Source organism: Pseudorca crassidens, chromosome 20, assembly GCF_039906515.1.
Source record: "Pseudorca crassidens isolate mPseCra1 chromosome 20, mPseCra1.hap1, whole genome shotgun sequence".
In the NCBI taxonomy this organism is placed as follows: domain Eukaryota; kingdom Metazoa; phylum Chordata; class Mammalia; order Artiodactyla; family Delphinidae; genus Pseudorca; species Pseudorca crassidens.
The window spans coordinates 14,261,079-14,287,977 of record NC_090315.1 but is presented as its reverse complement, the minus strand read 5'-3'; the positions used below and the strand labels follow the sequence as shown (position 1 = coordinate 14,287,977).

The 26,899-nt window shown below is 55.2% G+C and overlaps 4 protein-coding genes and 1 non-coding gene across 10 annotated transcripts in view; 3 read left to right on the top strand and 2 right to left on the bottom strand.

Moving 5' to 3' along the window:
• Positions 1 to 5,849, top strand: part of SAMD4B (sterile alpha motif domain containing 4B) — a 37,362-nt gene extending 31,513 nt beyond the window's left edge. For 3 of the 4 annotated variants that reach the window (XM_067719441.1, XM_067719442.1, XM_067719443.1), the window contains 5 exons: positions 314 to 432; positions 1,018 to 1,216; positions 1,406 to 1,529; positions 3,318 to 3,401; positions 5,716 to 5,849. In XM_067719441.1, coding sequence (XP_067575542.1) covers positions 314 to 432; positions 1,018 to 1,216; positions 1,406 to 1,529; positions 3,318 to 3,401; positions 5,716 to 5,801 — 612 coding nt within the window. In that variant the 3' untranslated portion in view covers positions 5,802 to 5,849. Of the gene's footprint in view, positions 1 to 313; positions 433 to 1,017; positions 1,217 to 1,405; positions 1,530 to 3,317; positions 3,402 to 3,611; positions 5,695 to 5,715 lie in introns of those variants that run through there. The other variant, XM_067719444.1, reaches the window with a different exon arrangement.
• Positions 5,850 to 6,005: 156 nt separating this feature from the next.
• Positions 6,006 to 11,014, bottom strand: PAF1 (PAF1 homolog, Paf1/RNA polymerase II complex component). Of its 2 annotated transcripts, none has more exons than XM_067719445.1 (14): positions 10,664 to 11,014; positions 10,082 to 10,132; positions 9,891 to 9,983; positions 9,464 to 9,585; positions 9,304 to 9,370; positions 9,115 to 9,216; positions 8,927 to 9,032; positions 8,758 to 8,826; positions 8,570 to 8,673; positions 8,363 to 8,479; positions 8,137 to 8,265; positions 6,821 to 6,926; positions 6,618 to 6,708; positions 6,006 to 6,539 (listed from the first exon to the last, which is right to left on the bottom strand). In XM_067719445.1, the coding sequence occupies exons 1-14, from the start codon at positions 10,708 to 10,710 to the stop codon at positions 6,142 to 6,144; spliced, it is 1,602 nt and encodes a 533-aa protein (XP_067575546.1). In that variant the 5' UTR covers positions 10,711 to 11,014; the 3' UTR covers positions 6,006 to 6,141. The 2 variants fall into 2 exon arrangements, with proteins under 2 accessions (XP_067575546.1, XP_067575547.1); XM_067719446.1 differs by having other exon boundaries at positions 10,082 to 10,111; positions 10,664 to 11,013.
• A 135-nt stretch (positions 11,015 to 11,149) lies between these two features.
• MED29 (mediator complex subunit 29) lies at positions 11,150 to 14,875 on the top strand. 2 transcript variants are annotated; one of them, XM_067719449.1, is made up of 4 exons: positions 11,150 to 11,477; positions 12,031 to 12,089; positions 12,367 to 12,451; positions 14,326 to 14,875. In XM_067719449.1, exons 1-4 carry the CDS (start codon positions 11,262 to 11,264, stop codon positions 14,860 to 14,862), a joined length of 897 nt encoding a protein of 298 aa, XP_067575550.1. In that variant the 5' UTR covers positions 11,150 to 11,261; the 3' UTR covers positions 14,863 to 14,875. The 2 variants fall into 2 exon arrangements, with proteins under 2 accessions (XP_067575550.1, XP_067575548.1); XM_067719447.1 differs by having other exon boundaries at positions 11,185 to 11,477; positions 14,256 to 14,549.
• Positions 14,876 to 21,199: 6,324 nt separating this feature from the next.
• ZFP36 (ZFP36 ring finger protein) lies at positions 21,200 to 23,808 on the top strand. The gene is made up of 2 exons (XM_067717868.1): positions 21,200 to 21,353; positions 22,166 to 23,808. Exons 1-2 carry the CDS (start codon positions 21,330 to 21,332, stop codon positions 23,117 to 23,119), a joined length of 978 nt encoding a protein of 325 aa, XP_067573969.1. The 5' UTR covers positions 21,200 to 21,329; the 3' UTR covers positions 23,120 to 23,808.
• A 2,976-nt stretch (positions 23,809 to 26,784) lies between these two features.
• TRNAI-UAU (transfer RNA isoleucine (anticodon UAU)) lies at positions 26,785 to 26,877 on the bottom strand. The gene is given in 2 exon segments: positions 26,785 to 26,820; positions 26,840 to 26,877. It is a non-coding gene; the product is annotated as a tRNA-Ile (tRNA).
• Between the last annotated feature and the right edge of the window lie 22 nt (positions 26,878 to 26,899).

Here is a 26,899-nt window from a genome sequence, read left to right as displayed (position 1 = left end):
CCTCTGGGGAGTAAGTCCCCCTCCCGTCTGCTGGCCCCTCAGATCTCAGTTGATACGTCTGTATCTCAGGGATGCCTTGACCAGCCCCTCATAACATCAGGTTTCTTGTGCCTCCTGTGCTTCTCCCTCACAGCATTTATCACTTATGAATGCGTGTGTATCTTCTCCCCAACTAAACTGTAAGCTCCGTGAGCACAGGTCACCTCTGTGTCCCAGCTTTGACCAGCACAGGCAGTTGATAAATATTTGAGCAAATGGATGGAAGGCAAATGTGAAAGAAGCACACACACCCCTTTCACCCCCCTAATTCTAGGCTTTCACGGAAACGCAGAAGAAACGGCTGCTGTCCTGGAAACAGCAAGTGCTGAAGCTCCTCCGGACCTTCCCGCGCAAAGCCGCACTAGAGATGCAGAACTACCGGCAGCAGAAAGGGTAGGCGGGCGGCCAGGGCACAGGGACTTCCCTCCCTAGGCCCTCGTTGGTTGACAGGTAGTGCCTAGAGGGGTGATTGCATTCTGGGCTGGGAATCCTGTTGTACTCATTCAGTAACTGGGTGTCTTTATGTAAGTCACCCAGTGAGGACTTTGCCATAAGAAAATCAGGTGGTCCCTGATTTTCCATTAGAATAGAGTGCTGAGCTGGCAAGACCAGCACATGTCCCCATAGCTGGCCCCTTGCCTGTCCCTTGTTCTCCTCACCTGTGTGCAGAGGACTCTGAAGTCCCTTCTCACTCCAAACAAACAGCAGAAATATTGTGCTTGAGAATTGAAGTTAGGAGAACTACTTTGAGTGGACTTGAGGAAACCTTCGTACACTCCCCGTCTCCATCCTGGGAGTACCCTTGGGGCAGGAGGAGACAATGTACAGAGCAGGGCCTTGGACAGGGAATCCCTGCTCAGAGCAGATCTGTGTTCTGTCTACCCATGGGGGCTGCCGGGGGGCGGGGGCGGTGAGGAAGAGGTGAACAGATGGGCCCCATCCACCTAAACTGACACCCTGCCTTCTGCTCTCTCACAGCTGGGCATTCGGCTCCAACTCACTCCCCATAGCTGGCTCTGTGGGGATGGGGGTGGCCCGGCGGACCCAGCGGCAGTTCCCAATGCCTCCCCGGGCCCTTCCGCCTGGCAGAATGGGCCTTCTGAGCCCCTCGGGCATTGGGGGCATCTCCCCTCGACATGCCCTCACCAGCCCCAGCCTTGGGGGCCAGGGCCGACAGGTGAGCCAGCTGGAAGCAAAGGACCTGGCACTTCTGGGGTTGGGGTGGTGGTGCCTGAGATATGTGTCCATATCTCTGTGTCTGGGCCCAGCGTAGAGGGGAGGGGACGACTCTGCCAGCTCCACCACTTCTGGATCTGGGCCTCTTCCCCGCTCACCCACTGCTTTCTCTCTCCCATGCCACATGCAGAACCTGTGGTTCGCCAACCCTGGAGGCAGCAACAGCATGCCCAGCCAGAGCCGCAGCTCTGTGCAACGGACCCACTCGCTCCCAGTCCACTCGTCCCCCCAGGCCATTCTCATGTTCCCTCCAGGTACAGTGCCCACCCTTACGACTCGGCCTCAACAGCACGCTTAGCTGGCCTTTCTTTTCTCTTCTGGGTCTTGTACACACTATCCCTTGCATGTGTTCTGTCTCTCTGTCTTTCTGTCTTTCTCCCCCTCCCTGTCATCTTCTCTCACTCCTCATTCCCACCCCCCCCAATCTCTATCTCTCTCCCTCCCTGTGTCATAATCTTACTGTTCATACTGGTCTCTGTCCCCATCTTCTTCGAGAATCATTAAGTACTCAGTTTGGAAGGGTGGAGGGGATGAGACAGTCACAGCAGCCAGGTGTCTATAGAAGGGAGTCCTGCCTATCAGTCCACTGGCATTCTTTCAGGAGCCAGTTGACCAAGCAGGAACCAGTAGACTTCAGCTCTTGGAATGGGTTCTACACTAAAGGGTGGAAGGTCTGTCTTCCCCTCTGCTCACAGATCAGCCTAGAGATGGGAGATTAGAATGAGGGCAAAGTGGGCAAAAGGGAGGTTAGAGAAGCGCTAGCCCTGCCTTGCTCAGTAAGTCAGGGGTGATTCCCTATGCCAGGCCTGCTGCTGGGCACTGAGGCTGCAGAAGCAGATAAGGCTTGTTTGGAAAGGGCTGCCTCTAGAGAGAGCTTAGATTTGCCTGTAACCCTAAACTCTTCATGTCACAAATAGCCAAATCAGTAGGGATTCTTTATGAGATTATGCGAACTGCCATCTGTGGGAGGCAGGAGACCCCATTTGTCCCATTCATCCTAGCACAGGGCTTGGCACATGGTAGGCATCTGTAAATGATATTAAATGACTGGGTGGATGAATTACAGGAGTAAAAACTGAGAACAGTTCTTTTCACCAGTATGCCGTGTGCTAGACTGTGTCAGACAGCTTTTCTGCACTGTTGAATGAAATCCTCCCAACTGCACATGTGAAGGCACTGATATTATTTTCATCTTATTAGTCATGAATCTGAGTCTCAGGTGATTTGCCCAAGGTCAAAAATTTTTTTTATTAAGGAGAGACAGTTAGATGGTCTGACATGGCTCATGGGTTCAGAGGGGAGGTCGTGAGAGGTGAGGCTGGAGCGCGAAAGAGCAGGGTCTTCTAAACCTAGGTAGAAAGCTTAGAGTTCCTCTAGAAGCAGTGAGGAGCCCAGGAAGGGTTTTAAGCAGTGGGTGGTGTCAGGTCTGCCCAGGGACCTGGTGGGCTCTTGCCCAGGTTCCAGAACAGGAGGCCCTTTGAGAGACTATGAAGACCAGCCCCCATGGCTGCTGTCCAGATTTGCCGTGCCTGCTAGGCCTTCCCCAACAGCGTCCTGACAGAGGAGCAAGTCCAGGTGGGAGGGAACGGCTCTAATTAAGCTTCCGCACCAAGTACAGAGCAAGTCATCAGTCAGGGAGCACGGGGCTGCCCAGTGCTCAGGGCAGATGCCCTCACTGTGCCCAAGGGAACGTGTAGTGTGTCCAAAATAGTCGTGGCCTCCAAGCAGCTCCCCCAGCTTTACATTACTTCCTGTCAGCCTTTCTCTGTGTTGCCAAGCCTCTGCCCTTGCCATCATCACCTCTGCCTGCTTAGTGGCACTCCCAGGCCTGTCTGTCCTTCAACTCTGCCCAGTCATACCTTCCATCCAAGTGTGTGCATGTCTTACATTCTCTGTGTCTCTGTCTCTTGCCTTTACTTTCCCTTCCTCCCTTTCCCTCTCGTCCCCCTCAGCCTCTGCCTCATGCCAGCCTTTGTCTTCATGACTCTACCTTTCACCCCAGTCCAGTTCTTACTGCTTCCATTCTCCTGTCTCCCACCCAGACTGCCCGGTCCCTGGGCCTGACCTGGAGATCAATCCCACTCTGGAGTCTCTGTGTCTGAGCATGACAGAACACGCCTTGGGTGGTGAGCATTTCCTCTTTCCCTGACCCAGCTCCCACCTACCCACCAGCGTCTCCACCTCTGAACTGAGCAACTCAGAGTCATCCTGAGGGGTCCCCAGGGGAGGCCGGACTCCAGGGAGGGCCCGACTGGGATGACAGGCTACCTGAGCACCTTTTCTTGGGCCTCCCGCCAGCTCCTGACCTTCCTCCCTTCCTCCCTTTCTTACCACAGATGGGACAGACAAAACCTCCACCATCTGACGGGACCCACAGCCCAGCGCACCCATAGGCTCCCCGGGCGGCGGGCGGGGGCCAACCCCCAACGGGCTTCTCCGCGACAGCGAGAGGGTGGGCTGGCTCAGCTATACATTCTAATATTTTTCTACTCTCTCACCCTTTTAACTTTTGTTTAACATTGGCACACGCCTTGCTCACTCCCAGGCCCGTCGAGGGATCTCTGCTGAGGCCCAGGGAGGTAGGGGGCAGCCAGGATAAAGGGGGCAGGGACTGGCCAGCCTGCCTGCCCCCTCCTTCCCTCCTTCATCCCCCACCTGGCCCCGTCCCACCCCTGCCTCCTCCAGACTGCCGGCCACCTGCCCCTCCCAAGGAAACAGTCTCCCCCAGAGACTCACTGACCCACTATCTTGTGGGGCCTGCTCAGAACCATCTGACATTGGGGGAGAGATGAGTGAGGTAGATAATCTGCTCTCCTGAACGTTATTTGAGAGGAGCTGAGGAGATAAAGGCGGGTGAGGAGCGTGTCTGTCTTGGCGCGCTCTGTCTCTCTCTCTCCCTCCCCCCGCCCCTCACCTCCTTGCCGCCTTCTTCTCCTTCCCCATTCCCATCATTCCCCAAGGACAGGAGCCACTCTCCTCTCCCTCACCTCCTTTTGCCCTGTTTATCAGAGGTTCTCTGCAATTAATTTCTTAGGCCTATTTAAGATACATATTTATATAGTTCTTAACGGTTTTTCTCTCTGATCATTCCCTCTCGTTTTTAGAACCCCCAGGCCTCTCTCTGAGCCAAGAAAGTGGCAGGGGGAGCCTGAATTTTACGAGGGGAGAGGGCAGAGCCCTCTCCTCCAGACCCCTCTAGCCCTTCCCCACTTGCCCCCAGCCCTGGCTCCCCAGATGCAGAGGTTGAAGGCTGGGAGCCAGGGCAGCCAGTGAGGTCAGGAAGTCTGTTGCCTTAATGTCTCCTTCCCCCACCGAAACAAATCCTTCTCCACTCCCAGGTCTGGTTGCTGAAAGACTTGGGGGTAAGGAATAAGGGAAAGGGGATGGTTTTTGGTTTCTTTCCCCACCCCCATCCCCTTTTCTTTCACCCTTATCCCACCCCCACCCCCCATTCTGTCATGACCTCACTTAAGTGGAACACTATATCATAAGCCAGAGATTCGTCCCAGTCCCAGAGTCATACAGGCCCTCTGATCCCTGTTCCTCCTGAGGGGTTGTGCTGGGGCCCAGGTGGAGGGAGGGGATTTGGGGGTTCAGGCTGTAGGGAAGCCAGGGTCCTCTATTCCAACCCCTTGTCCCCCTCAACCGGCCCCCCCCATTGGGACATTCTCAAGCTTTTCACACCGAAAAGGAAAAAATGTTATTTTTAGATACATTTTATGAATAACTTTTGTTATGAATATGGCTGGTAACCATTGTGTATGTTATTAAAGATACAAAATGTTGGGAAAAAAAAAAAACCAAAAAAAAAAAATTTTAAAACCACCACCCTCCCTGCACTCACCCATTCCCCAGACCTTCTTGCCTCTGCTCTCCTGGTCTGGACCTCCCTCAACTCTGAGCCCAGGGAGAGGGAGGAAGCCAGGGGGTGGGGTGGCCCTGGGGACCTGCTCTAGGTCCCCACCTCCTCTCCCAGTGCCGGGCTGGGTAGGGTGTCAGGTTTATTTATGTACCTCTTGCACACTCATCAACCTATGCAAGTCCCCCACCCCGGCCCCTCCATGTTTCTGTGCCTTTGCTCATTCCCCTCCAACTCCCAGGGCTTCTCCAATCCTCTCCTAGCCCGGGGAAGTGGGATGGACAGGGGCCACCTCGTTTTGGAATCAGCAGGGTGTTCCTCTTAGAGACCCTCACCTCTTCCCAGCCAGTCCTGTCTTGTTCACTACCCATAAGGGTGAGCTGGGTCTTCCTGGCCCTGGGAGGCGGTGAGGGACACCCCCATACACAGTGGGAGGCAAGAGTTGCCCCCCTCCCCCCACCTGTCAGCAGAGTGTGCAGGACGCAGGCGGCCCCACTCTGATGGGCAGGACCCTGATCCACTCCCGACCCTCCCCGGCCCCTGCCCCTCCACCATGATTTCACTCTCCCTTCTATTCCCAGCCCCACCGGCAGAATCAGCTTTGAGTAACTGTACAGTTTTTCTCGCTGTTGGAGAAGACTTATTTGTTGGAGTTTCACTTGTTTAATGGTCTGGGCTTATTTTGGAAAAAAAAAAACAAACAAACAAACAAAAAGGATTCTGACCTTTGTTATGCTACATTTCATGAAAAACCTGGTGGCCCTGCCTTTGTGGCCTTTGCTTCTGTGCCTTAAGCACCAGGGGTGCGGGGGTGGGGGTGGGGGTGGGGGTGGGGGGCAGGAGAATGAGACCATGGTGCCTGGAGGGTAAGTAAAGAGAAGTTGGCTTTATTAACAGCAGAGGTTTGGAGGAGAGGGAAACAAAGCAAAAGGCTCACAAAGAGACCACTTGAAAAGTGCCTTCCTGCACGAAATAACTATCCACATCAGCCCTGAAGGCCCTGGGACTCAGTCACTGTCACTTTCAGCTTCACTGGAATCAGAAGCTGCGGCTTCACTGCCATCCTCCTGAGCAGAATGCTCGCTGCCACTGGGGAAGGGGCTGGCGCTCCGGCTCCGCTGGCCACCCCCATCGCTGCCACTGTCTGAATCATTGTCACTGCCGTGGGCCCGTCCTCTCTCCTCATCATCAGAGTCAGCGTCGTCCTCCGAATCAGCATCACTGCCGAAGATCTCCTCTTTGTCCCTGGCAGCCCGGGCCTCATCCTCACTGCTTTCATCCTCACCGCTGCCACTCTTGTCACTCGCCTCGTCCCTGTCACCCTCCTCCCGTTCACTCTCACTGCCTGAGCGCTCATCCTCGCTGCCTTCCTTCTCACTGCTGCTGCCCTTCTCTCGTTCCTCATCTGTGAAGGAGCAAGAAACAGTAAGACCCAGTTCCCCACCCTCCCAGGGCTCCCAGAGTTTGACCTGTCCAGCTTTACCTGAGCCCCCAGCTTCTTTCTCTTCCGTCTCCATTTCCTCCTCTTCTTCCTCCTCGGGTTCGTGGTTCTCCAGCTGGGCCTTCCGTGCCTCCTGGAAGCAGCAGGGTTGAGGGGAAGGGGAGGGTGTTCTATCTGGTTCCTGCCCCACTCCTCACGAACTACCACCCTCCCCATGGGTGCTCAGGGTCAGTGGTGCTTGTTACCTGGGCTTCTAGTTCCTTCTCATTCATGTCCCGGTGTTTGACCACAAGCAGGGCATTGGTACCCGACTGAACCCCAGCCTTGGCTCGGCGCTTACTCAGGCGGACCCTGCGGTGGTGGAGTTGGGGGAGGGGTGTGTGAGATTCAGTTAAGGACCCCTGTGGGCAATCTGGTCTAATATGGTTCTTAACCATCCTTACTCATCTATGCTTAGCCTAGAGCAGACCAGAATAAATACAGACTGAATAAAGGAGACTAAACTTGGGGGTAAGGGACGGGCAGCATGACAGCCATCAGGATAGCAGTTTGGTTGCCCTACACTTTATATGTGTGTATATGTATGCCCTGTACACATACACATAAACGTATAAAGAAAGAGACTTTAATGTGAACTAGATACCAACACTTTAAAAGAACATAATCTGGATTTCTGGCTTTTGGAAAATAAGATTCTGTGACCCCCACCCCAGGCCTTTGTTGCCTCGCTGCCACCCCCCACCCCCACCCCAAGCATAGCGGTAGATGGGTTGCTGTGCTGGGTCACAGTGCCCCTTGGAGGTTGCCAAGAGCTCCAGGTCATCCAGCCCCCAGCAGCCCACTGTGCCTTTTAGATTTTGTGTGTGTGTGTGTGCAGTATGCGGGCCTCTCACTGTTGTGGCCTCTCCCATTGCGGAGCACAGGCTCCGGATGCGCAGGCTCAGCGGGCATGGCTCACGGGCCCAGCTGCTCCGCAGCATGTGGGATCTTCCCGGACTGGGGCACGAACCCATGTCCCCTGCGTCGGCAGGCGGACTTTCAACCACTGCGCCACCAGGGAAGCCCCCTTTTAGATTTTTTTGCCTTAATGGGATCAGAATTTGGATCTCTCCTTTAAATAGAAACTCCAGGTCACACTTTACCAACCTTACACCAAGGGTCCCAACACAGCAGTAAACTTTTAACCATCAGGGAAGTCTGGGGGGTCATGTTTTTTGAACTTGGGTATCTAGCGCTTCATTTAAAACATTCATGCTAATTTTATGTATTACTCCATACTTTAGCTATGTTTACTCTTACACGAAGTCTCTTATTAATATCGGTAAACTTGGTAGTCCTACTCTACATAAAAGCTCTAAATATCTCCAGTGTTATAAAGATTTTTTCTGGGTTCTTGTGTTAGAACCAGGTCCAGCCCACATGCATGAACAGGCTTCTGCTCTTACAAATGCACATGGCAAATCTTTAGGTATAAATGACCTCCAAGGTGGCTCTTGCATACCCCAGGGTACTGAAGTACAAGCCCAGGCTAATCTGAGTGAGGTAGGACTGTGCTGAGTACCTGGTCTCCAACTCATTGTAGTAAACCCCATCACCCTCTCGGAAGATGAAGAAGTAGTTCTCCTCGTAGCCCTTGCTAGCCTTGTTCTTCACATTCCAGTTGTACTCCCGAGCAATCTTGTAGTCGTACCTGAGGATAAAAGGGATAGGGTCAGCCCCATTTCTTCCCTGTGAGGGAGAAAAGGAGACACTTCTCAATACCCAAAACCTAACCCCAACCCACGCACACGTCATCTGGTGCATAATCCATCTCCTCTTCCTGGTCCCGTTTTCGTTTCTTCAGTGTTTCTTCCACAGGCAGGAAGTAAGCCACAAATTGGTTCCCTTCCTCATCCATCATGCCCCTGGTTGGGGGAAGAGGAGGAGCAGTTAAGAGTGAGTGAGGAGAAAGAGACAATAAGAAGCAGGCCAAGGTGGACAGCAGGGCCACTTACCTGATCATGGCCTGAGACATCATCTCCAATGCAGCTGCACCACTTGTGTCCTTGGGGGCAGGGTCTGAATCAAAGATTACCTGAGCGCAAGGGTTGATCCACATCTGGGAGATGGAGGGCACTGGAGTTAGACTGGGACAGGCAGAGATGGCAGGCTATCCCTCTCTGCCCCCTGCCCTGGATCTGACCTTAAAATCTGGAAAGACAGGCATGACCTCCACTGGTGTCACTCGGGGCTTGCTGTAATGCTGGGAGATCTGGCAGAGGCAAAAACAGGGTGAGAAGGAGTACAAAGTGCTCTGGAACCACACCTCTGTCTGCCCCACCCCCACCCCCTCATCCCAGTGCCTCAATTACGGATTTCTGGGCATCCTCAAAAGTCTTCTCAATAGCTGTGATCTGGCTATCCCTGTCTTTGTATATTTCTTCCTCAGTGAACTGCTGCTTCACAGAAACCCCAATCCTAGGGAGGAAGAAAAAGGCCTTTAGAGGCCACTGGATATACCTGAATGCTCCACCTTCCCTCCCTACCCACCACAACTTACTTAACCTCAGGCTTCTCATTGGAAATGCCATAGCGATTGAACTCGGTGGAGATGTACTCTGTCTTCCGCATCCATGGCACCACCTTTGCATGCTGCTGGGATCTGGGGCAGGAGAATCGGGCACCTCAGGACCCCACTACCTTCCTCCCATCAGAGCCAGTCCTGAGTCCCCACTCAGCACCCCCTCACCTCTTGGAGCTGGTAGGGGCCTGAATCTCCTCTTCCAAAAGCTTCTCATCAGCTGGATCTAGGAGTACTAGAAGAGAGCAAGGTGAGAGAAGGACTATGACCGAGGACCACAGCCAGCCCTCACTAGCCTAGGGGAGGCCCTCCCTGTCTCCCAACACACCATTGGGGTCGATGCGGTATGTATCAGGGTTGATGAGGTCAATGGTAACTCCCAGGTCTGGCTCAGTCAGGAGATCATGTTTGTGCTGTTTCTCCAAGGAAGTCGCTTTGTACTGGACGAACCTGGGTGGGGAAACATGCCCATTATGGTTGCCTAATTCCAGGCTTATCCCTCACATCCCTGCTTCCCAGAGGCTAAGCTCCTCCAGGAAGGAACTCAGAACGAAATGTCCCCCATGTTGGAGTCAGCAGGCGAGCAGCACTCGAAGAGACTTGGACACTGCTTCTTTACTTAAATATTTACGGGGCACCTACTATTATGTGCTAGCTACTGTTGTATGCCTGAACAGTCAACAAGAGCAGTCCTTGCCCTCAAGGAACTCATGTTCTAAGTGAGGCGTTTCCCTAACCCCCATGCGCAGTCTCACCTGTTCTGGTCGAAGGGATAGGTGATGAACTTGGGGTCGAAGGGGATGTCAGGGAGGCTGTTGCAGTACTTGACTCGGCAGACCACTCCAGACCTGGGAACACAGTGGCTCAAAACCCAGCCCCTGATGCCCCACCTCTGTTCGCAACCCCCATTGGCCCACCCGTCCTAAGAAAACACAGTGGAGCTCACCTCTCAGGCAGAGTCCGGTGAGAATTGGGCCTGGTGGGTAAAAGAGAGACACTGACAAAAGATGGAAAGAAAGAGATTGACAGGAGAGCAAAGGGGGTTTCTCCAAGCTTTTAAAAGGGAAGGAGAGAGTGACAAACGCTAATTCCTCTTGGAAGGGGTGTCCCAAGTGCTCTAATGAGAGTGTCACGTATTCCTTTCAGTGTCCCTAAAGGCTTTAATGAATGAAGCCAAGTGCTCAATCCCTTTTGAAGGAGATGTGTTCAAGTACTTTAATAAAAGTCACATGCTCAATTGTTTTTGGGAAAAGGGGTCTCCAAACGTTTGACTGGAAGAATAAAAACTCAATCCCTTCTGGGTAAAGTCCCCAAGAGCTTAATTCCAGAACTCCATGGCAGGGAAAGAGGGGGGCAACACGCCTTCTGAGACCCGCCCCCGTGAGCGGGTGAGCGCTCCGTGACGTCACGGGCTGACCTGGGGGTGCTGGTGAGGTTGTAGGCTGACAACTGGGCTCGACCCTCCCACCTCGCCGATGCCTACCCAAACGTAAAGAAAAACAGTACAGTCAGGCGCCGTATTGCCTACCTGTGGCCATCCTCGCGCTGGGCCTGGGTCTGGATAGTGGGCGCCATGGCGACGACGCGAGGTAAGTCCTAACAAGAGCCTCAAAAAGCCACGGTAAAAGGCGTGCCGACTTCGGCGCACGCCCAGTCCGAGGCAGGGCTCGGGTGGACACCGCTCTCCTCAGGGATAGGGTCGGAGTGAGGTGGGCTGGTGAGAAGAGTTCCAGCAACACTGGAGTACTACGTAGTACTCAGGTAAACCCGCAAACAACGCCAGGGACTGACTCACAGCTCCAGAACACCAACTGCCGCCAGTGCTCTGAGGACCGCAGGTCGCCTCAGGCGGCGACGCCTTCTGGGAAATAGAGTCTGATTGGAACCACACCCGGATTGGCGAGCGTCTGGGCAAAGGGCGGAGCGAGGCAATGTGATTGGTGAATCGGTATCTCAGTCTAGACGTCGGATTTGAGAGTCGAGTTGGAGGGTGGGTTCTTTCCCCCCATTGGTTAAATTCTCTGGGAGGCGGAGCTAACCAGCAAACGGGGCCTAGAGACCAAGACGCTAAAAAGAAACCGGGAAGCCGCGCTTCTGACGCACTTCCCGCCCGCGAAGCGAGAAAGATGGCTGCCTCCCAGCAGCAGGCTTCCGCGGCTTCCTCTGCCGCTAGTGTGTCAGGTCCGGGTTCGGCCGGTGGCTCGGGTCCCCAGCAGCAGCCACAACCACCAACACAGCTTGTGGGACCTGCCCAGAGCGGGCTTTTGCAGCAACAGCAACAGGACTTCGATCCTGTGCAGCGCTATAAGATGCTCATCCCTCAGCTGAAGGAAAGTCTGCAGGTGATTGGTCGGGAGATTTGGCTCTCTGACACCACGGGGGCGGGCGGAGGGACTGTTTAGTCAGGGAGAGAGCAAAAGGAGCGTTAGGCAGGGGAGAGGGATGAGACTTGATCTTCTTCGTGAGGCCAAAGCGAAGCTCTGTGGATTGACAGTGTGAGGTGGGATCAGGGCGAATTATGAGCTTGAGACTGACTGGAATTCGAGGGGGAGGGAATTTAAAGGAGAAACTTAGCTCTGGTCGTTAAAGCCTGAGGAAAGGACTGGCCTGTACAGAGACTGACCGTGACTGGTGGGTGAGGGAGGACTCTAAGGTATGTCCGGGAGGGTATTGGCGAGAACCCCAGGTGAGAGCGGGCCTCTGGGAAAATACAGGTGGTTATTGCTATAGAGGAATGGAAGCTGGAGTTACTCTGGAGTGACAGGAGGGTAAGTGCCAAGTGAAGAGGAGGCCTGAGATTGGGTGTATCTTAAGGAAGAGTGTAGATCTACCAAAAGTGTCACCTCTTCTCTTTCTCCATCTGCTGCACCTCTTTTTTTTTTTTCTTTAAACTAGACCTTGATGAAGGTTGCAGCCCAGAACTTGATTCAGAACACTAACATTGACAATGGACAGTGAGTACTCCTCTTTCTCCAGGCTGTCCTAACTCCATCCTAGTCTTAGAAACTCATCCCCCTTGCACCACACCCACCCCACTTTTCTCTTATTTTCAAGCCTGGCTCCCTAGCGCCTGACCTTGCGCTTTTTGCCCCTTCTTCTATTAACTGTCCCCTAGGCCCTGCCTCGGGTCTCCTGGGCCTATACCTGGTTTTCTGATGGATACTTGGTTGGGTAGTCACTTAGTCCCAGAGATTGGAAATACATTCCGCACCTTCTTCTCCCGGACTGTAGGAAGAGCAGCGATGGACCCATTCAGCGCTTTGACAAGTGTCTGGAGGAGTTCTACGCACTCTGTGACCAGCTAGAGCTCTGCCTGGTAAGGGGTCTCCTAGCCACCGGGTGACCACAACCCTGCCTCAGTTCCTGGTGCTTCAGGAACCTTCATTCAGTCAGTCGACACACGCTCACTGAGCACCTCCTGCGGCCCAGACCTGTGCTGATGCTGCAACTGATGCTGGGGACACAATATTGCCCAATCCTTGCCCTCACAGAGCTTCCAGTTCAGTGGGGTGACAAATATATCCTCAAACACTGACAGCTCAGAGTAGTCAGGGCTCTGATGGGAAAAGCTCAGGCCATGGAGGGCTCTGAAGGGGGAAGCATAGACAGAAGGCTCAGGGCTGGAGTCGTGGAGGCACAGGCAGAGGGGGCAGGATTAAAATGAGGGAAGCTCAGGGGGCTGTGGAAGTCCAGAGAAGGCACCTGACCCTGCCTAGGGCAGGTTTAGGGAGGAAGTGGCTCAGGGTAGACTACTAGTGGAGAGCACATCTGAGCGGAGGCTGGAACAAAAATGGAAGAAGGGCAGGAGTTGAGAGGAGGGCAAGTGTCTCAGAGCACAGCCTTTGGAGTCAGACGGACCACCAATCTCTACCTCTGAGCCTTGGGTTCCTCCTTTGGGAAATGGATTTTTGGGAAGGACTCAGCAAGATCTTGCATATAAAGCACTTAACCTGGTACTGGACATATGGCAAACGTTTCCTGTAGTATCCTCATTGTCATCATTATTTTGAACTGGACTTTGAAGGAAAAGTCAGTCTGAGGAGCCTCGTAGTGGCAGAAAGGTATTCCAGCCAGACGGAACAGCTTCTGCTTTAAGTTCCCTTTAGGAACATCATGAAATTCAGTCTGGCTGAGGTGTGCTAGGCGTTGGTGCTTGTTGCATTTTGAATATAGCCTGGAGGGTGCTGGGGAGCCATGGAGGGTTTCAAGCAGGGAAGGACATGGACCCATTTGCTTTTTTAGGAATATGCCTCTCTGGCTGCCACATGAGGGATGGGTGCAAGGGGCTGAGAGTGGAGGCTGGGAGCCCATGGCAGGATTCAGGAGGGCCAGGTTCCACCAGAGCAGGGTCCTGAGGAAGTGGGAAAGGGCAGGTGGGAGAGATACTCAGAAGGCTTTGTGCACAGGGCCATGGGACTGACGGGCTGGGGGAGGAGCCTCCAAGATGAGGCCCGGGGCTCTAGTTGGAATGGTAGGGCCGTCCCTGAGACAGGGACCCAGGAAGGAGAGTGGTTTGGGGGGCAGAGTATGGGAACTCTGGAATTTTAGGGGAGGCTGGGTGCACAGAAGTGGTGTCATCAGTACAGAGGTCAGAACAGTAGTGTGTGTGAGTGAGACAACCCCTAGAGGGCATGAGAATGAGAGGAGAAGAAGGGATACGGGAATTACCACATTTAAGGCTTAGATAGATTAAAAAGCATCTAGAAGGACCAGCCAGAGAAGTAGGAGGAAAACCAGGAGGAGCAGGTGCCGCCAGAGAAGCTAGTGCCAATGCCAAGCCTAGGGTCAGGACAGTCACAACAATAGTAGTTGACATTCATCAACTAGCACTTAAGTTAACTTGCCAGGACCTGTGCCTGTGTCTCTTGCACGCTGCTCTCACCATTCTCACCTTATTAGATAGTAGAAGTAGTTATTAAGCCCATTTTCCAAAGGAGGAAACACACGCAGAGAGGAGCAGCCGCATGCCTGAGGTCACCCAGCGAGTGGCAGGGCCAGGCTCTGACCCCAAGACCCCAGGATTCCAGAGGCTAAAAAGGCTACCCCAGGCTGGTCCTTGGGGTGGGGTTGGCAGTACCCAGAGTGAAGGCTGATGCCACACCTTGCCTGCCTGCCCACAGCGCCTGGCCCATGAGTGCCTGTCACAGAGTTGCGACAGTGCCAAGCACTCTCCAACACTGGTGCCCACAGCCACCAAGCCCGACGCCGTCCAGCCTGACAGCCTGCCCTATCCGCAGTACCTGGCAGTCATCAAAGCCCAGATTGCCTGTGCCAAGGACATTCACACTGCCCTGCTGGACTGCGCCAACAAGGTCACAGGCAAGACGCCTGCACCGCCTACGGGCCCGGGGGGCGCCCTGTGAGCTGGCAGGGCTGGGAGCGGGGCTGGCAGGGCTGGGAGCGGGGCTGGCAGTGGAGGAGGGAATGAAGAGTGGCCTCAAAGCAGCTGTGTCTCTGACTTTTTTCCTGCCTGCGCACTGCGGCTGGCGCCAGCAGGGGGCAGCAGAGGCCAGCAGGGAGCGCCCAGGGCGGGGCCTGGCCTCTGCGAGCTGCTTTCTCTCTTCCCTGGCTGAGGGTGGACTTTGGATTGTGCCTGTTGGTGACCTCTTCCAGGGGCTCTCCCCCAACCTGGCCTGGCTCTGGAACCCTGACTGGGTCCCTCTCCCTCAGTCCTTCCTTGATTCTGTCCCAGTTTGGGGGTGGTCTCTGTCCTGCTCCTTTTTCTAGCTGTTCCTCTGAGCGTCTTGTGTCATCCGATCTCTTTGTCCCCATCTCCCTGTCTCTGACCATCTCTCTCCCAGTGCCCCTTTGCTGTCTTCTGCCCCCAGCTCCTAACTGGGACTCTGTGCAGGGGGCCAGAATGGAAGCCAGAACCCCTGGCTTACCTGGGGCTAGAAGGAGCTTCATTTCCAGGGACCACAGTCACATCCAGGGATCCCCAGCACCTCCCATGTCAGCTCAACCCCCAGTCTGTTTGACCCAGGAAAGAGGAAGTGGAGGGGTCTAGGCCCTGACCTCAGCACGCCCGATCGGGGAGCAACCCAGCCCGCCACCCCCGGTACCCGGGGTCTGCGTCAGCAGCACTCAAACGAGGGGCGTTGTGCAATCTGCGGTGAAGCCTGGCGCAGTTGGATGCCTGGGTCCCTGTATTTTTAGCCCCAAAGGAGAAGTGAAAAGGCCCCAGCAGGGGTGAATCATCAGTCCCGGGGAAGAAGACAGGCGCCTGGGCCCCAGCTCCGGGAAGCAGATCTTGGGGAGGGGGCTTCAGGGAGGGAGTGCCCCACCAGGCTTCCCCATGGCCTTCAGGCCTGGGCAAGTACAGGGCGGAGCTACCAGCCCAGGCCCAGCTGGTGGGTGTGAAAGGCTCAAGTGACTCAGCCTGGTTGGGGGACTGACCCACCCAAAACCTTCTGTACCCTGGTTCCCATGGCACCGCCCAGAGGCCTCCTGTCCTGGACTGCACATCTGTGAGGAAAACCCGGGACCATGGAGACCTGCAGTTCACCCAGAGCCTGCAAGTGTGTGTGTGTGTGTGTGTGTGTGTGTGTGTGTGTGTGTGTGTGTGTGTGTGTGTCTGTGTGTGTGTGTCTGTGTGTGTGTGTGTACACACATCCCAGAAGTTCCTTCCCTTTCTCCCTGACCTTCCTTGAAGTGCCAGGCACATAGGGCCAAGCTCCAGGCAGGGCAGCAGAACTCTTGGACACTAGCTGAAGCTGCGGCCCATAGGTAGAATTTCTTCTGAAAGGAAGCCACAGCTCTGCCCATTTATCTGACTGAATCAGCCCCCACCCCGCCATGTGACTCCCCAGATCTTCTAGGATAACCTACTTAAAGTCAACTGATTATAGACTTTAATCACATCTACAAAATACGTTCACAGCATCATCTAGACTAGTTTGATTAAATAACTGGGGACTGTAGCCTAGCCAAGTTGACACATAAAACTGACCATCATAACCTTGTCCTTGTCAATATGACACCCATACACATCTCCTTAACCATACGTAAGGTCCAAATAAATACAAAAACAAAGTTATATTTCCACCTAACATGATACAATTATCTGAGTACAGCACACTTTCCTCAGAAGAGCCCAGTGGCTTCCAGCCTGTGGACACACACCACATACTGGTAGAGATGTGTCAGTGCACAGGCCCACACACTCAGAATGAAGTACAGCTGGCCCTGTGAGGCAGCATCAACACAACATCACACACAGATGGGGGCATGACATCCCAGCAGCCCTGACATGAGGCCCAGCAGTGCTTAAAACCATACCCAGGGAGACTGCGGAGACACCTGGTGGGCAGTGAGATGATGGACGCACAGTTCACACAGCCACACGGTGGAAATTGTGCACCCGAAAGTGGAATTCATTCAACACACGTTTGCCGAGCATCTATTTTGGGCCAAGCCCTATACAGTGTGAACCAAAGATCCCTGCCTTGCTGGAGCTGATATTTTAGTGACAGTTAAGTGTGATAAAGTAAAACACAGTATGTCAAGTAATGAGAAATTCCAAGAAGGAAAATAAAGCAGAGAAGTGAGATCAGAAGTGGAGAGAGATAACAGGAGGAAAAGAAAAGTATTTGGGAATAAGTAACACAAGATTTGCATATGGGGGCTTCCCTGGTGGCGCAGTGGTTGAGAGTCTGCCCGCCGATGCAGGGGACACAGGTTTGTGCCCTGGTCCGGGAAGATCCTACATGCCGCAGAGCGGCTGGGCCCATGAGCCATGGCCACTGGGCCTGCACGTCCAGAGCCCGTGCTCCGCGACGGGAGAGGCCACAACAGTGAGAGGCCCGTGTACCGCAAAAAAAAAAAAAAAGATTTGCATATGGAGAATTATGTTACTTTATTGGAAAACATGAAAGTTTGAGAGTTTAGGTTGGGTAGTGGTTCACGTGTATTAATGTGATCTGTAAATAGATGTTACATGTATTTATTATTTGTTAAATAGATGACAAGGTTATTTTTAAACCTGTTAAAGTCCTTGACCCAGGTCATGAAGGCCTCACTGAGAAGGTAGTATTGGAGTGAACTTGAAGGAAAGGGAATAAGTTGTGGACATTCCAGGGAGAGGAAACAGTAAGTGCAGAGGCCCTGCCTGAGGAATAATGTGGAAGCCTGGGCCACGGTGAAGAGGCAGGGATAGGAGAGGACCTTAGTGAAGGTTCTTAGTGGATTATTAAACCCAGAGGGAGACTGTACAGCCTCGTGCACAACCACCCACTCCAGGGAAGCATGCATATGAGATGCACAGCCACACAGGGCAAAACAGACCATGGCAAAACACAGGCGCACATGACACCCCTCTTCCCTAGCAGAGAATGGCATAACCCACCATCCTACAACCATGGTGTCCCTGGCGTCTCCGTCCTGGGAGCAGTCCCACAAACAGACTCAAGGAACAATCCAACTATGTGAAGATACAAACAACCCTCTAACCACCCCTTAACCCGCTATCTCCTACCCCATCTCAGACTTTGCCCATCACAGGCTGACTCAGCCCTGCCCTCAGCTCAACATTATCAAAAGCAGCGGAGGCTGGATTTAGATAATGCTTCTCAGGTTCGAGTGTGCGTGCGTGTTTTCCTCTGCTCTGCTCACGGAGGCCTGTGTGAACCGCAGGAGTGGGCCAGCTGCCCTCCCCATCATGTGCGCTTGTAGACGTCAGGAACCAAAGTTCAGTTTCACTGCCCTGTGACTGAGCCACAGAGGAACTGCTTCCAGACACTGGCCTCCTGGTGTTTTCAGCTACACCCCGAGGACACAGACACAGGAACACTATTCACACACCTGATGATCACACACACAGTCAGCTGCAGGCGCCCTGCACACAGCCACAGCTGCCTACAGCCACGCACATGCTCCCACACACCCTCAGCTCCCAAGCTGTGTGCTCACAGAGCCTCATCACACCTGAGGACACAGACAGCGACTCTCGCCAGCCTCCCTCAAAGAGTTACACTCACTCAGTCACTACAGATCCCAAGGTGTTTCAGAGCTACACACAGATGTGCAGGGAGGTATGTAAGTCACACGTTCTCACGGATGCCACCTCAAAGACAGTTACAGCTGAGTACACACTCCCTCCCCCATAGATGGTGAGAGTAAATACAGTCTGGTCAGAAACACGCAGGCATAGGCGGTTTCCCGCATTTATTCTCACAGCCATACGTTCCAGGTGGGTTGTAAGGACACAGCGTTGACACAGGAAAGTGGGCGCACTTGTGTCCCACACCTAATTGCCCAATTGCACATCCAGGCGCGCCAGGGCAGCCCCACCTCGCACCTACACCGCACACGCGGTCCACACGCCGCAGGGCCCGCGCAGCCGCGCGCACTGCCAGCCCGCGTCGGCCGCACCCGCTCCCGTCCAGTCAATCACGCCTGGGGCGTACAAGGCACACGTGCCGGCGCGTACACTGTCCCCAGCTCGCCCGCGCACTCTGGCCGGCTCTCACACCCCCGCGTTTCCCGTCCCCGCTTGTTTTTCTGGAAACTGCTCAACGTTCCCCTCCCCCTAGGCCGGAAGCGCTCGCCGTATTTTTAGCCTCTCTGGTTTCCGCCCCTTTCCCCCTCGGTCTGCCCGCCCAAGACCTGCCCCCTTGCGCCCCATGGGGGACCCCGGCCGTCCCCTTCCCCACCGTCATTCCAGAGGGGATTCCCGGCCTTAGCCGGTGCCACGGATTTTCCCGCTGGCTACGTGGGGAGCGGGGCGGAGCCCTGCCCTGAACTTCCTCCTGGGCTGGGACGCCTGAGGCCTGGATGGGAGGGGCGGGGGGTGGGGGGGGGTGAGGGGGGGATGGGAGCCAGACTCCTAAACCGTTGGGAGAGGGGCCTCGGGGCTCGGACTCCTGCATTTGAGATCGAGGGTAGCTGGGGGCCTGGACTCCTGGGTCTGGTGAAGGAAGGGGCTGGGGGCCGGGTCTCCTGGGTCTGAACGAGGAGGTGGCTTGGAAACCCGGACTCCTAGATCTGAGCAAGGAGGGGCGGAGGCCCGGGCTCTTAGGACCCCCGCCCCCGTCAGTGTTTCCAGGGGTGGTCTGTTCTTCATCGCGCAAAGCCCCCTCTAGCCTCTTCGAGAGTCGCCCAGTCCGAAGCGTCCTGGCTCTCGGGCCGATGACTCAGCAGTTGGGAGAGGGGAGGGGGTCTGCTTGACTCAGGGATGGGAAATGCTCCCTGTCTCCAGGGAATCGAAACTGGTATCCCTCCTCCAGGATCGCGGCCAGAGCCGAGCCGGACACCGGGGACCCCAGGGTGCCTCCCACCTCTCGTCTTAGCGCCGCCTTAGTCCCACTAGCCGCACAGGGATTTGGAGCCCAGCCGGGTGGCGGGTGCCAGGCACCTCCCCTTTCCCCCTTTTCCCGTAGCCCTCGAGCGTCTGTTTACAGGCGACAGAAGCCCTGGTTACAGAGAGGAACCCTGGCATCCAGGCCTAGCCTCCTCGTCATGGCTTCCAGGAAGCCCCCCTCCCTCGCCCCGTGCGAGTGAGTCACAGGCTAGAGGGAGGCTGCAACCGTGCCAGAGCCGCCCGCAGCCGCCCAGCTCACGAGACCGGCCGGGAAGGCCCCTCGGCCCCAGAAAGCGCCGCACCAGGGATTCCCCCGTGCTCTGTCGGACGAGCAAGTCGGCGTGTCTAGCAGAATCTCCCCACCTCAATACAAGCCCGCAGCCTGCAGTCGCAACCTGCAAGAATGAACTTTCCACCATTATAACTGCACTCCGTGTCAACGGTTTATTTCTACCCCCGTGTTTTCACTCAGGGCAGCCAGCTAGCTCATCGAGACCCAGTTTAAAAATTAGTTTCTTCTCCATATCTTAAGAGAGCATCACTCAGTGCAACCCCTTGACAATAAAAGACTTGCCAATAAGGGGAGTGATTTCTGCACATTTAGCGTTTTTTCAAGGTACATCCCTTTATTAGAGACCCATCCGACCATCAGTTGGGGATGACCCATTTCTGCCATTCGAGACAGCTTTCCATCAAGGAAACCCGCCACCATAATAAAGATCTCCCCCTTTCCAATCTTGAGTTTTCTCTGAGCACAAACTCTTAACATAATTTAAGGCCCTGGTATTAGGCTGCTGCCATTTACTAAAGGAGGATAACTTGGCCTCTCTCTGCCAGGGTTTCCTGGTGTGTAAAATAGGCATAACAATACCTCTTTGAGTTAATGTGTGTAAATACAGCACTTTCATGCAACAGTGCCTAGCCCAGAGGAAGCGATCAGAAGTGCCATTATCTGCGTGAGGGTGAGAAGACACAGAGGAATTGGGAAATTGGGAAAGGAGGCCCCTTTCCAGCCTCACCAGGTGTCCAGAACCACACCCACCCCCAACCCCCGTGAGTAGGGGCGGGGAGGGCGGTCCAGGTCTCCGGATCTGGGCTGTTTGAGAGCGAGACCGTGCCAGGCCGGCAGGTCTCAGAAGAGAATTCTCCACCAGGCCCGTGGGTCTCCTCTCTCCGTTTTGCTCCTGCGGATTTCTGTCTGTGGATGCTTGTTTCTCCCAGTTTTCTCCCTTTTTCTCTGTTTCTTTATGTGACTCTCCCTCCCTCCCGCTTCCCGCTCTGAATTTGTCTCTCTGGGACCGACTATATCTTGTCTTTTCAATCTGTGCCTCCCCACCTCGCCTCCTCTCCTTACCCTGTCTCTCTCTCTGCATGTCTCCCTGTGTGCGCAACTCCCTCCCTCTGTGTGTGTCCCTGTGTTTTTCTCTTTGGTCTCTCCATTTCTGTCTCTTGCTCTCCGTGCGTCTCTCCCCGCCCCTGTCGGTCAGTCTCTCGATCGCACGCCCTCTCAGCCTCTGCCCTTGTCAATTCCCCCAGGAGCCCTGCCCCCACCTCCGTGCCAGTTCCCTTCTCCGCGCCTCAGTCTCCAGCCTTTGAAAACTGGGCCGACACCCCCCACCCCACGCACTCCCCGCGGTGTTGCGACCGCCCGCAGGCCCCCCTCAGGCGAGTCCCGGCCGGGAGCCGGGCGGATGGGGTCCGGTCCAGGGCTGGGCGGGCTGAGCCGGGGGCGCGCGTCCGGGAAGCGCCCCTCCTGGCCCCGCCCGCCCGGGCCAACTCCTCAAGGCCCCGCCCCCCTCTGGCTGGATAAAAGCGGCGGCTCTTCCACCCCACCGCAGCCTGACTTCAGCGCTCCCACTTTCGGCCTGTACCTCAGCCTTCGGCCATCTGCGCCGCCATGGATCTCACCGCCATCTACGAGGTGAGCCCCCGCTGATCGGCACCCCGAGGTCCGCAATGCCTGACTCCCTTCTCAAACCAGGGCTCTCTAGCGCCACAAACTCCCGCCCGGGACCCCTGGCTCCTTTCTCAAACTGGAACTCCTTAGTGCTTCACACTTCAGCCCGGGGTCCCTGCCTCCCGTCTCAGACCAGTGTGATGCTCTGGAGGTGAAAATGGAGCCCGTGACTTTCTGGTCTCGGTCCAAACACGGGTGGGGTGGCCCTCGGAGATGGAAAGCTGGAGAACTTTTCTCAGACGGGGGCTGTCTGCAGGCGGAAATGACCCCACACCTGGCTTACCCCTGGTAGTTGCTGAGGGTGCGGTTTTGCGCGGAGGCGTTTCTTGGGCTGGAGTCTCAGGGTGAGGGGGAGCCGACTTCTGTCTCTTCACTCCCTGACCCAGAAGACTCTGGCAACTCTAAAACCGAAGAGATCCGGACTCCTGGGTTAACTTTGCCCGCTCCTCCACTTGTGAAACTGGAGAACCTCAGATCCCTAGAGGCCCAGAGGCTGAAAATTGGAGGACAGCGGTGTGTCCTGACTTTAGAGCCCCTCTGATCCAGCCGGGGGAGCCGGGATTCCTGGGTCCCTCGGGATAAGTTTCAATCGCGAATAAACTCAGAACCTCCAAATCGGGATCCTTGCGATCCGGAACCCATGTTTGTTTTCTGCGGACGGGTGGGGCTCAGTCTGGGAGCCCACAAACCGGACTGGCAAGCTCTTAGGTGCCCTGCAGCTGGGGCGGGGCGTCACCCTGCATTTTCGGTGTCTTGACCGATCCCTGTTCCCACAGACCCTCCAGTTGCTGAGCCCTGACCTGCCTTCCGACCACGGAGAGACTGAGTCCAGCTCGGCCTGGGCCTCCTCGGGACTCTGGAGCCTCGGCTCACCCGACTCCAGCTCGTCTGGGGTGGCTGCCCGCCTGCCTGGCCGCTCCACCAGCCTGGTGGAGGGTCGCAGCTGCGGCTGGGTGCCCCCTCCCCCAGGCTTCGCGCCCCTGGCTCCCCGTCCAGGCCCTGAGCTGTCGCCCTCACCCACCTCGCCTACTGCGACCCCCACCACCTCCTCCCGCTACAAGACCGAGCTATGTCGGACCTTCTCAGAAAGCGGGCGCTGCCGCTATGGGGCCAAGTGCCAGTTTGCCCACGGCCTGGGTGAGCTGCGCCAGGCCAGTCGCCACCCCAAGTACAAGACGGAACTGTGCCACAAGTTCTACCTCCAGGGCCGCTGCCCCTACGGCTCGCGCTGCCACTTCATCCACAACCCCAGCGAGGACCTGGGTGCCTCCGGCCACCCCCACGTGCTGCGCCAGAGCATCAGCTTCTCAGGCCTGCCCTCAGGCCGCCGAACCTCGCCACCACCAGCAGGCCTAGCAGGCCTTTCCCTGTCCTCGTGTTCCTTCTCACCCTCCAGCTCCCCACCACCACCACCCGGGGACCTTCCACTTTCACCCTCTGCCTTCTCTGCTGCCCCAGGGACCCCGGTGGCCCGAAGGGACCCCACCCCAGCCTGTTGTCCTTCCTGCCGAAGGGCCACCCCCAGCAGCGTCTGGGGGCCCTTGGGTGGCTTGGCTCGGAGCCCCTCTGCGCACTCCCTGGGATCTGATCCTGACGAATATGCCAGCAGCGGCAGCAGCCTGGGGGGATCTGACTCGCCTGTCTTCGAGGCCGGGGTTTTTGGGCCACCCCAACCATCTGCAGCCCCCAGGAGACTCCCCATCTTCAATCGTATCTCCGTTTCGGAGTGACAAGTGACTGCCTAGTGCAGATTAGCTGGATCTTAAGGGGGGCCAGTTCTCTTATGCTGTGGGTTCCACAAGGGGTCCCAAGGCTGCGGGGGAACTGAGGGACTCTTAATCAAGTAGCTTCACCCCACCTTCCAAAGTGCATTAACTCACTCCCCTGACCCAACGCTGGGGCAGGTCCCCGGTGTGCAAGCTGTTCATGCTGTTGGGGGAAGGAGTGTTTTCTGGGGTCTTAAAAAAATGTAGCAAATTGGAGGTAGTGAGGCCTCTTTCACCTCTCCCCCGCCCAATGCTGTGAATAATAAGCCCCCGCTGCCCCTTCCAATTTTTTCTAGATCCTGAGGTTCCGGTGTCTGATGGTGACTGGATCCTCCCCTGAAGGGGAATCCTGGTGCTCAAATTTCCCTCCAAAAACAAGCAGCCAAAGCCGTTGCCAACCCCCTGCTCTCCCACCCACCCAACCCACGCCTTTGGGCCTTTTATTTATGACGACTTTATTTATTCTAATAGATTTTATAGTATTTATATATATTGGGTCGTCTGCTTCCCTTGTATTTTTCTTCCTCTTTTTTGTAATATTGGAAACGATGGACTAATTATTGTTATAAGTATACTATAATATATGAAGTAATATATATTGTTAAAATTTTATTTTTTTTGGAATTTTTAAATAAAAGAAATCTGTGTGTAAACTGGAATCCTGGCTCTTCTGCGGTCTAGAGGTAGTGAGATGGGAGGGGAGGACGGTGTGGCCTTTTTTAGAAGCGGGATGGAATCAGCCGATAGCTCCTCCAAACCTCCCCGGAGCCGAGCTGCCAGCGGCGCTTACCTGGCAGGAAGTGACGTCACCTGGCCCGGCCATTCACCTGAGAGGGCGGGGCCAGGTGAGATCACCGGGTAGGAACCTGGAGAGCCAGTTCCCGGGGCGTGGGAGGCGCTCCCGTCCCGCCGGGATCCTTGACCCAGCTCTCGGCCGGGCGCGGGCGGGGACGGAATGTTTCCGTCCCCATGGGGCCGAGGGAGGAGGGCGGGGCGGAGTGGGGAGGACGGAATGTGCCGGGGCACGAGCCCAGGGCAAGCGAAGGAGGCCGGCGCGGCGGGTGGGGGAGGGGTCGTCCCGGAAGCCGGGGCGTCCTGGGGTCCCACCGCCCGGCCTTCCAGGATCGGAGAGTGTGGGGGACTCAGGCTTTCGGCATCTCGGCGGAGGCAGCTTGAAAGCCTTCAGGATTCTAGAATGTCAACACTGGGGAATCTCAGACTTGGTCTCGGCGACTTCTAGACCCTGGGTGTCCCAGACGTTTGGGAATCGCAGAACTGTAGCCTCTGGCTTTCCGGGCTCCTAGACCTTCGGAATTCCAGAATCTTGGCCTGTCGGAATTCGAGAAGTTCGGGATTGCGAGATCTCGACATTTCTGAGCCTTGGAAAGTCGTGGTCTCGCGCCCCAGGCGGGGTGGGGGTCGCGGCCGCGCCGGGACGGGGCGGGGCCCCCGGGAGAGCAGCGTCCTCGGACCATACAAGGCAAGAGGCGGCGAGAACCACACTAGGGCGGAGGAGCCCAGCGCCAGGAAGCCGCCTCGCGTCAGTGCCTGCGCCCCGCCCCCTTCCGTCGCGGCCTCCTACCCCTCTTCCCCCCGCCCCTCACTTCCCTCTCCTCTCCCTACCTCACCCCTTCTCCTCCCTCTCAGTTCCTCCTGCCCAGACCCTCCTGCGCCGACCTTCCCCTCCCCTTCTTCCCCCACCCTCCCCAGCTCTTCCCCTCCCCCACCACTCCTCTCCCCTTCCCCTTTTTAATATCCTTACCTTCCAGCCGCCCATTCCCCGTCCTCTATCCCCTCCTCTCTTTCCTTCCAATTCCCCTCCTCCTCCCCCTTCTGGCCTCCTTTCCTTCTCTCTCCACCCATTCCTTCCCTGCCCACACTCTTCATCCCCTCTGTTCCACCTCCCTCCTCACCCCATTTCTCTTCACCCCATTCCCTCCATCGAGTGTTCTCCTCTTCCCCTCCCCTCCTCATGCCTCCTTGACCTCTCAGCCCTCCTTGGCCCTCTCCCCTCGCCCACTGGCAGGCCCTGACCTTTGATCTCCTCTTCCACGAAGCACCCACGCTCCCGCGCCCCGTTTTGGGAAAGGGCTCAGGTCCCCATACTTGGAGAGGAGGTTTGGGAAAGAGAGAGAGAGAGAAACCCAGAAACCCAAAGACGTTGGAGAGGAAGAGCAAGCCACGCAGACATTCACAGGCACTGAAAGAACAAGAAGTAACACATCTCTGGTCCTTCCCTTTGCGAAAAACAGATTCTCTGCCCCTTGAAAACAAACGAACTAACAAATCCTCACTTGCAAAAATGGCACCTAACACCAGCTACCAGTGCCAAACACCTGAGAGTCATTCCTTTTGACTCTTTCCTCAACCCCCACACCCCAATTCAACGTCAGTCCCGTCTGATTCACCTTCTAAAGAGATATTACAATCCACCCTCCTGCCTCCTCCTCTGGCCCCCACCCTGGTTCTATCGGGCATCATCTCCCACCTGAACCATCATAGCAGCCCCTTCCTGGTCTCCTGGCCCAGGCCCCTACCCTCAGTCTCTTCCCCACTCCCCCACTAGGCAACCAGAGGGAAGCTGTCATGACACCTGAGTCAGATCACATAAAAGTCAAAGTCTTAAGTCCTCACCAGCCTACACAGCCTGGCTCTCATCTTTGATTACTCTTGCTCTAGTCACTCTGGCTTCCAAACAGTGCATTTGCCATACTTCAGCCACAGGGGCTTTGCACTTCCTGTTCCCTCTGCCTGGAATACTCCCCCAGGTATCCCAACAGCTTACTCCCCTTCTTCAGGTCTCTGCTCAAATGTTTCTTCAGTGAGATGGTCCCTGACTACTATTATTGCAACCCCCATCCTCCCTACCTTTCTGTATTTTTTCCAAGATGTTTATCACCACCTAACACATCAAATGTACTTAGATCTTATGTTTATAGCAATCTTCCTCCCCCACTAGAATGTCAGATCCTCAGGGGCAGGGACTCTGACTTTGTCTTGTTCACTGCTGTATCACTCACACCTAAACCCTAAACCCAGGAACCAGTCACATAGTGGTCACAAGCTTCAGAATTTGTTGAAAAAAAAAATAAATCGATTCAGAAATGGGGAGAGAAAGAGAGAAAACTCCAAGACACACACACACACAAAATAGTGACTGTGTGAAGTAATGATGTTAATTAAACATTGTGGTAATTATTTTACAATTTATACGTAACTAAAATTATTATTTTGTACACCTTGGACTAACACAATGTTATACGGCGATTACATTTCAATAAAACTGGGGGACTGTGGGGGGGCGGGAATCCAAGACAAAAAGATGGAGAAGGAGACAGTATCACATAGGCAGTTTGCTGAGGACCCACAGCCTGACACATCGCCTACTGATTTGCAGACTCAAATTACCAGGCATCTAAGAGGCAATACCACCCCCTGGTGACCAAGAGGAAAACGGCATCTCCCCACAACAGAAAACACTCCCTAACAGATCGTCACCAGAGTCCCAGGATTCCTCCCAGCTTAAAAATTCAGGAGACCGAAACGTTTATTCTTTTAAGTGATATAGATGTTCGGGTTGATTAATAAGATGCATAAATTGACAAAAACCGGTAAGAGAAAACTAAAAGTGCTCCAGGTGAGGATCGAACTCACAACCTCGGCATCGCTCCGCTCGCACTGTTATATAAGTACCGCGCGCTAACCGATTGCGCCACTGGAGCTCCGGCCGCACCCTTGCGCCGC

Bases quoted from the DNA above. Each gene is read 5' to 3' on its own strand.
- ZFP36 (XM_067717868.1), top strand. From the start codon at position 21,330: ATGGATCTCACCGCCATCTACGAG. The intron at 21,354-22,165 runs GTGAGCCCCCGC...CTGTTCCCACAG, and splicing joins ATCTCACCGCCATCTACGAG to ACCCTCCAGTTGCTGAGCCC.
- MED29 (XM_067719449.1), top strand. From the start codon at position 11,262: ATGGCTGCCTCCCAGCAGCAGGCTTCCGCGGCTTCCTCTGCCGCTAGT. The intron at 12,090-12,366 runs GTGAGTACTCCT...CCCGGACTGTAG, and splicing joins ACTAACATTGACAATGGACA to GAAGAGCAGCGATGGACCCA. The intron at 12,452-14,325 runs GTAAGGGGTCTC...TGGTGCCCACAG, and splicing joins ACCAGCTAGAGCTCTGCCTG to CCACCAAGCCCGACGCCGTC.
- PAF1 (XM_067719445.1), bottom strand. From the start codon at position 10,710: ATGGCGCCCACTATCCAGACCCAGGCCCAGCGCGAGGATGGCCACAG. The intron at 9,984-10,081 runs GTGAGCTCCACT...CTGTGTTCCCAG, and splicing joins CACCGGACTCTGCCTGAGAG to GTCTGGAGTGGTCTGCCGAG. The intron at 9,371-9,463 runs GTGTGTTGGGAG...GCTCTCTTCTAG, and splicing joins ATACCGCATCGACCCCAATG to TACTCCTAGATCCAGCTGAT.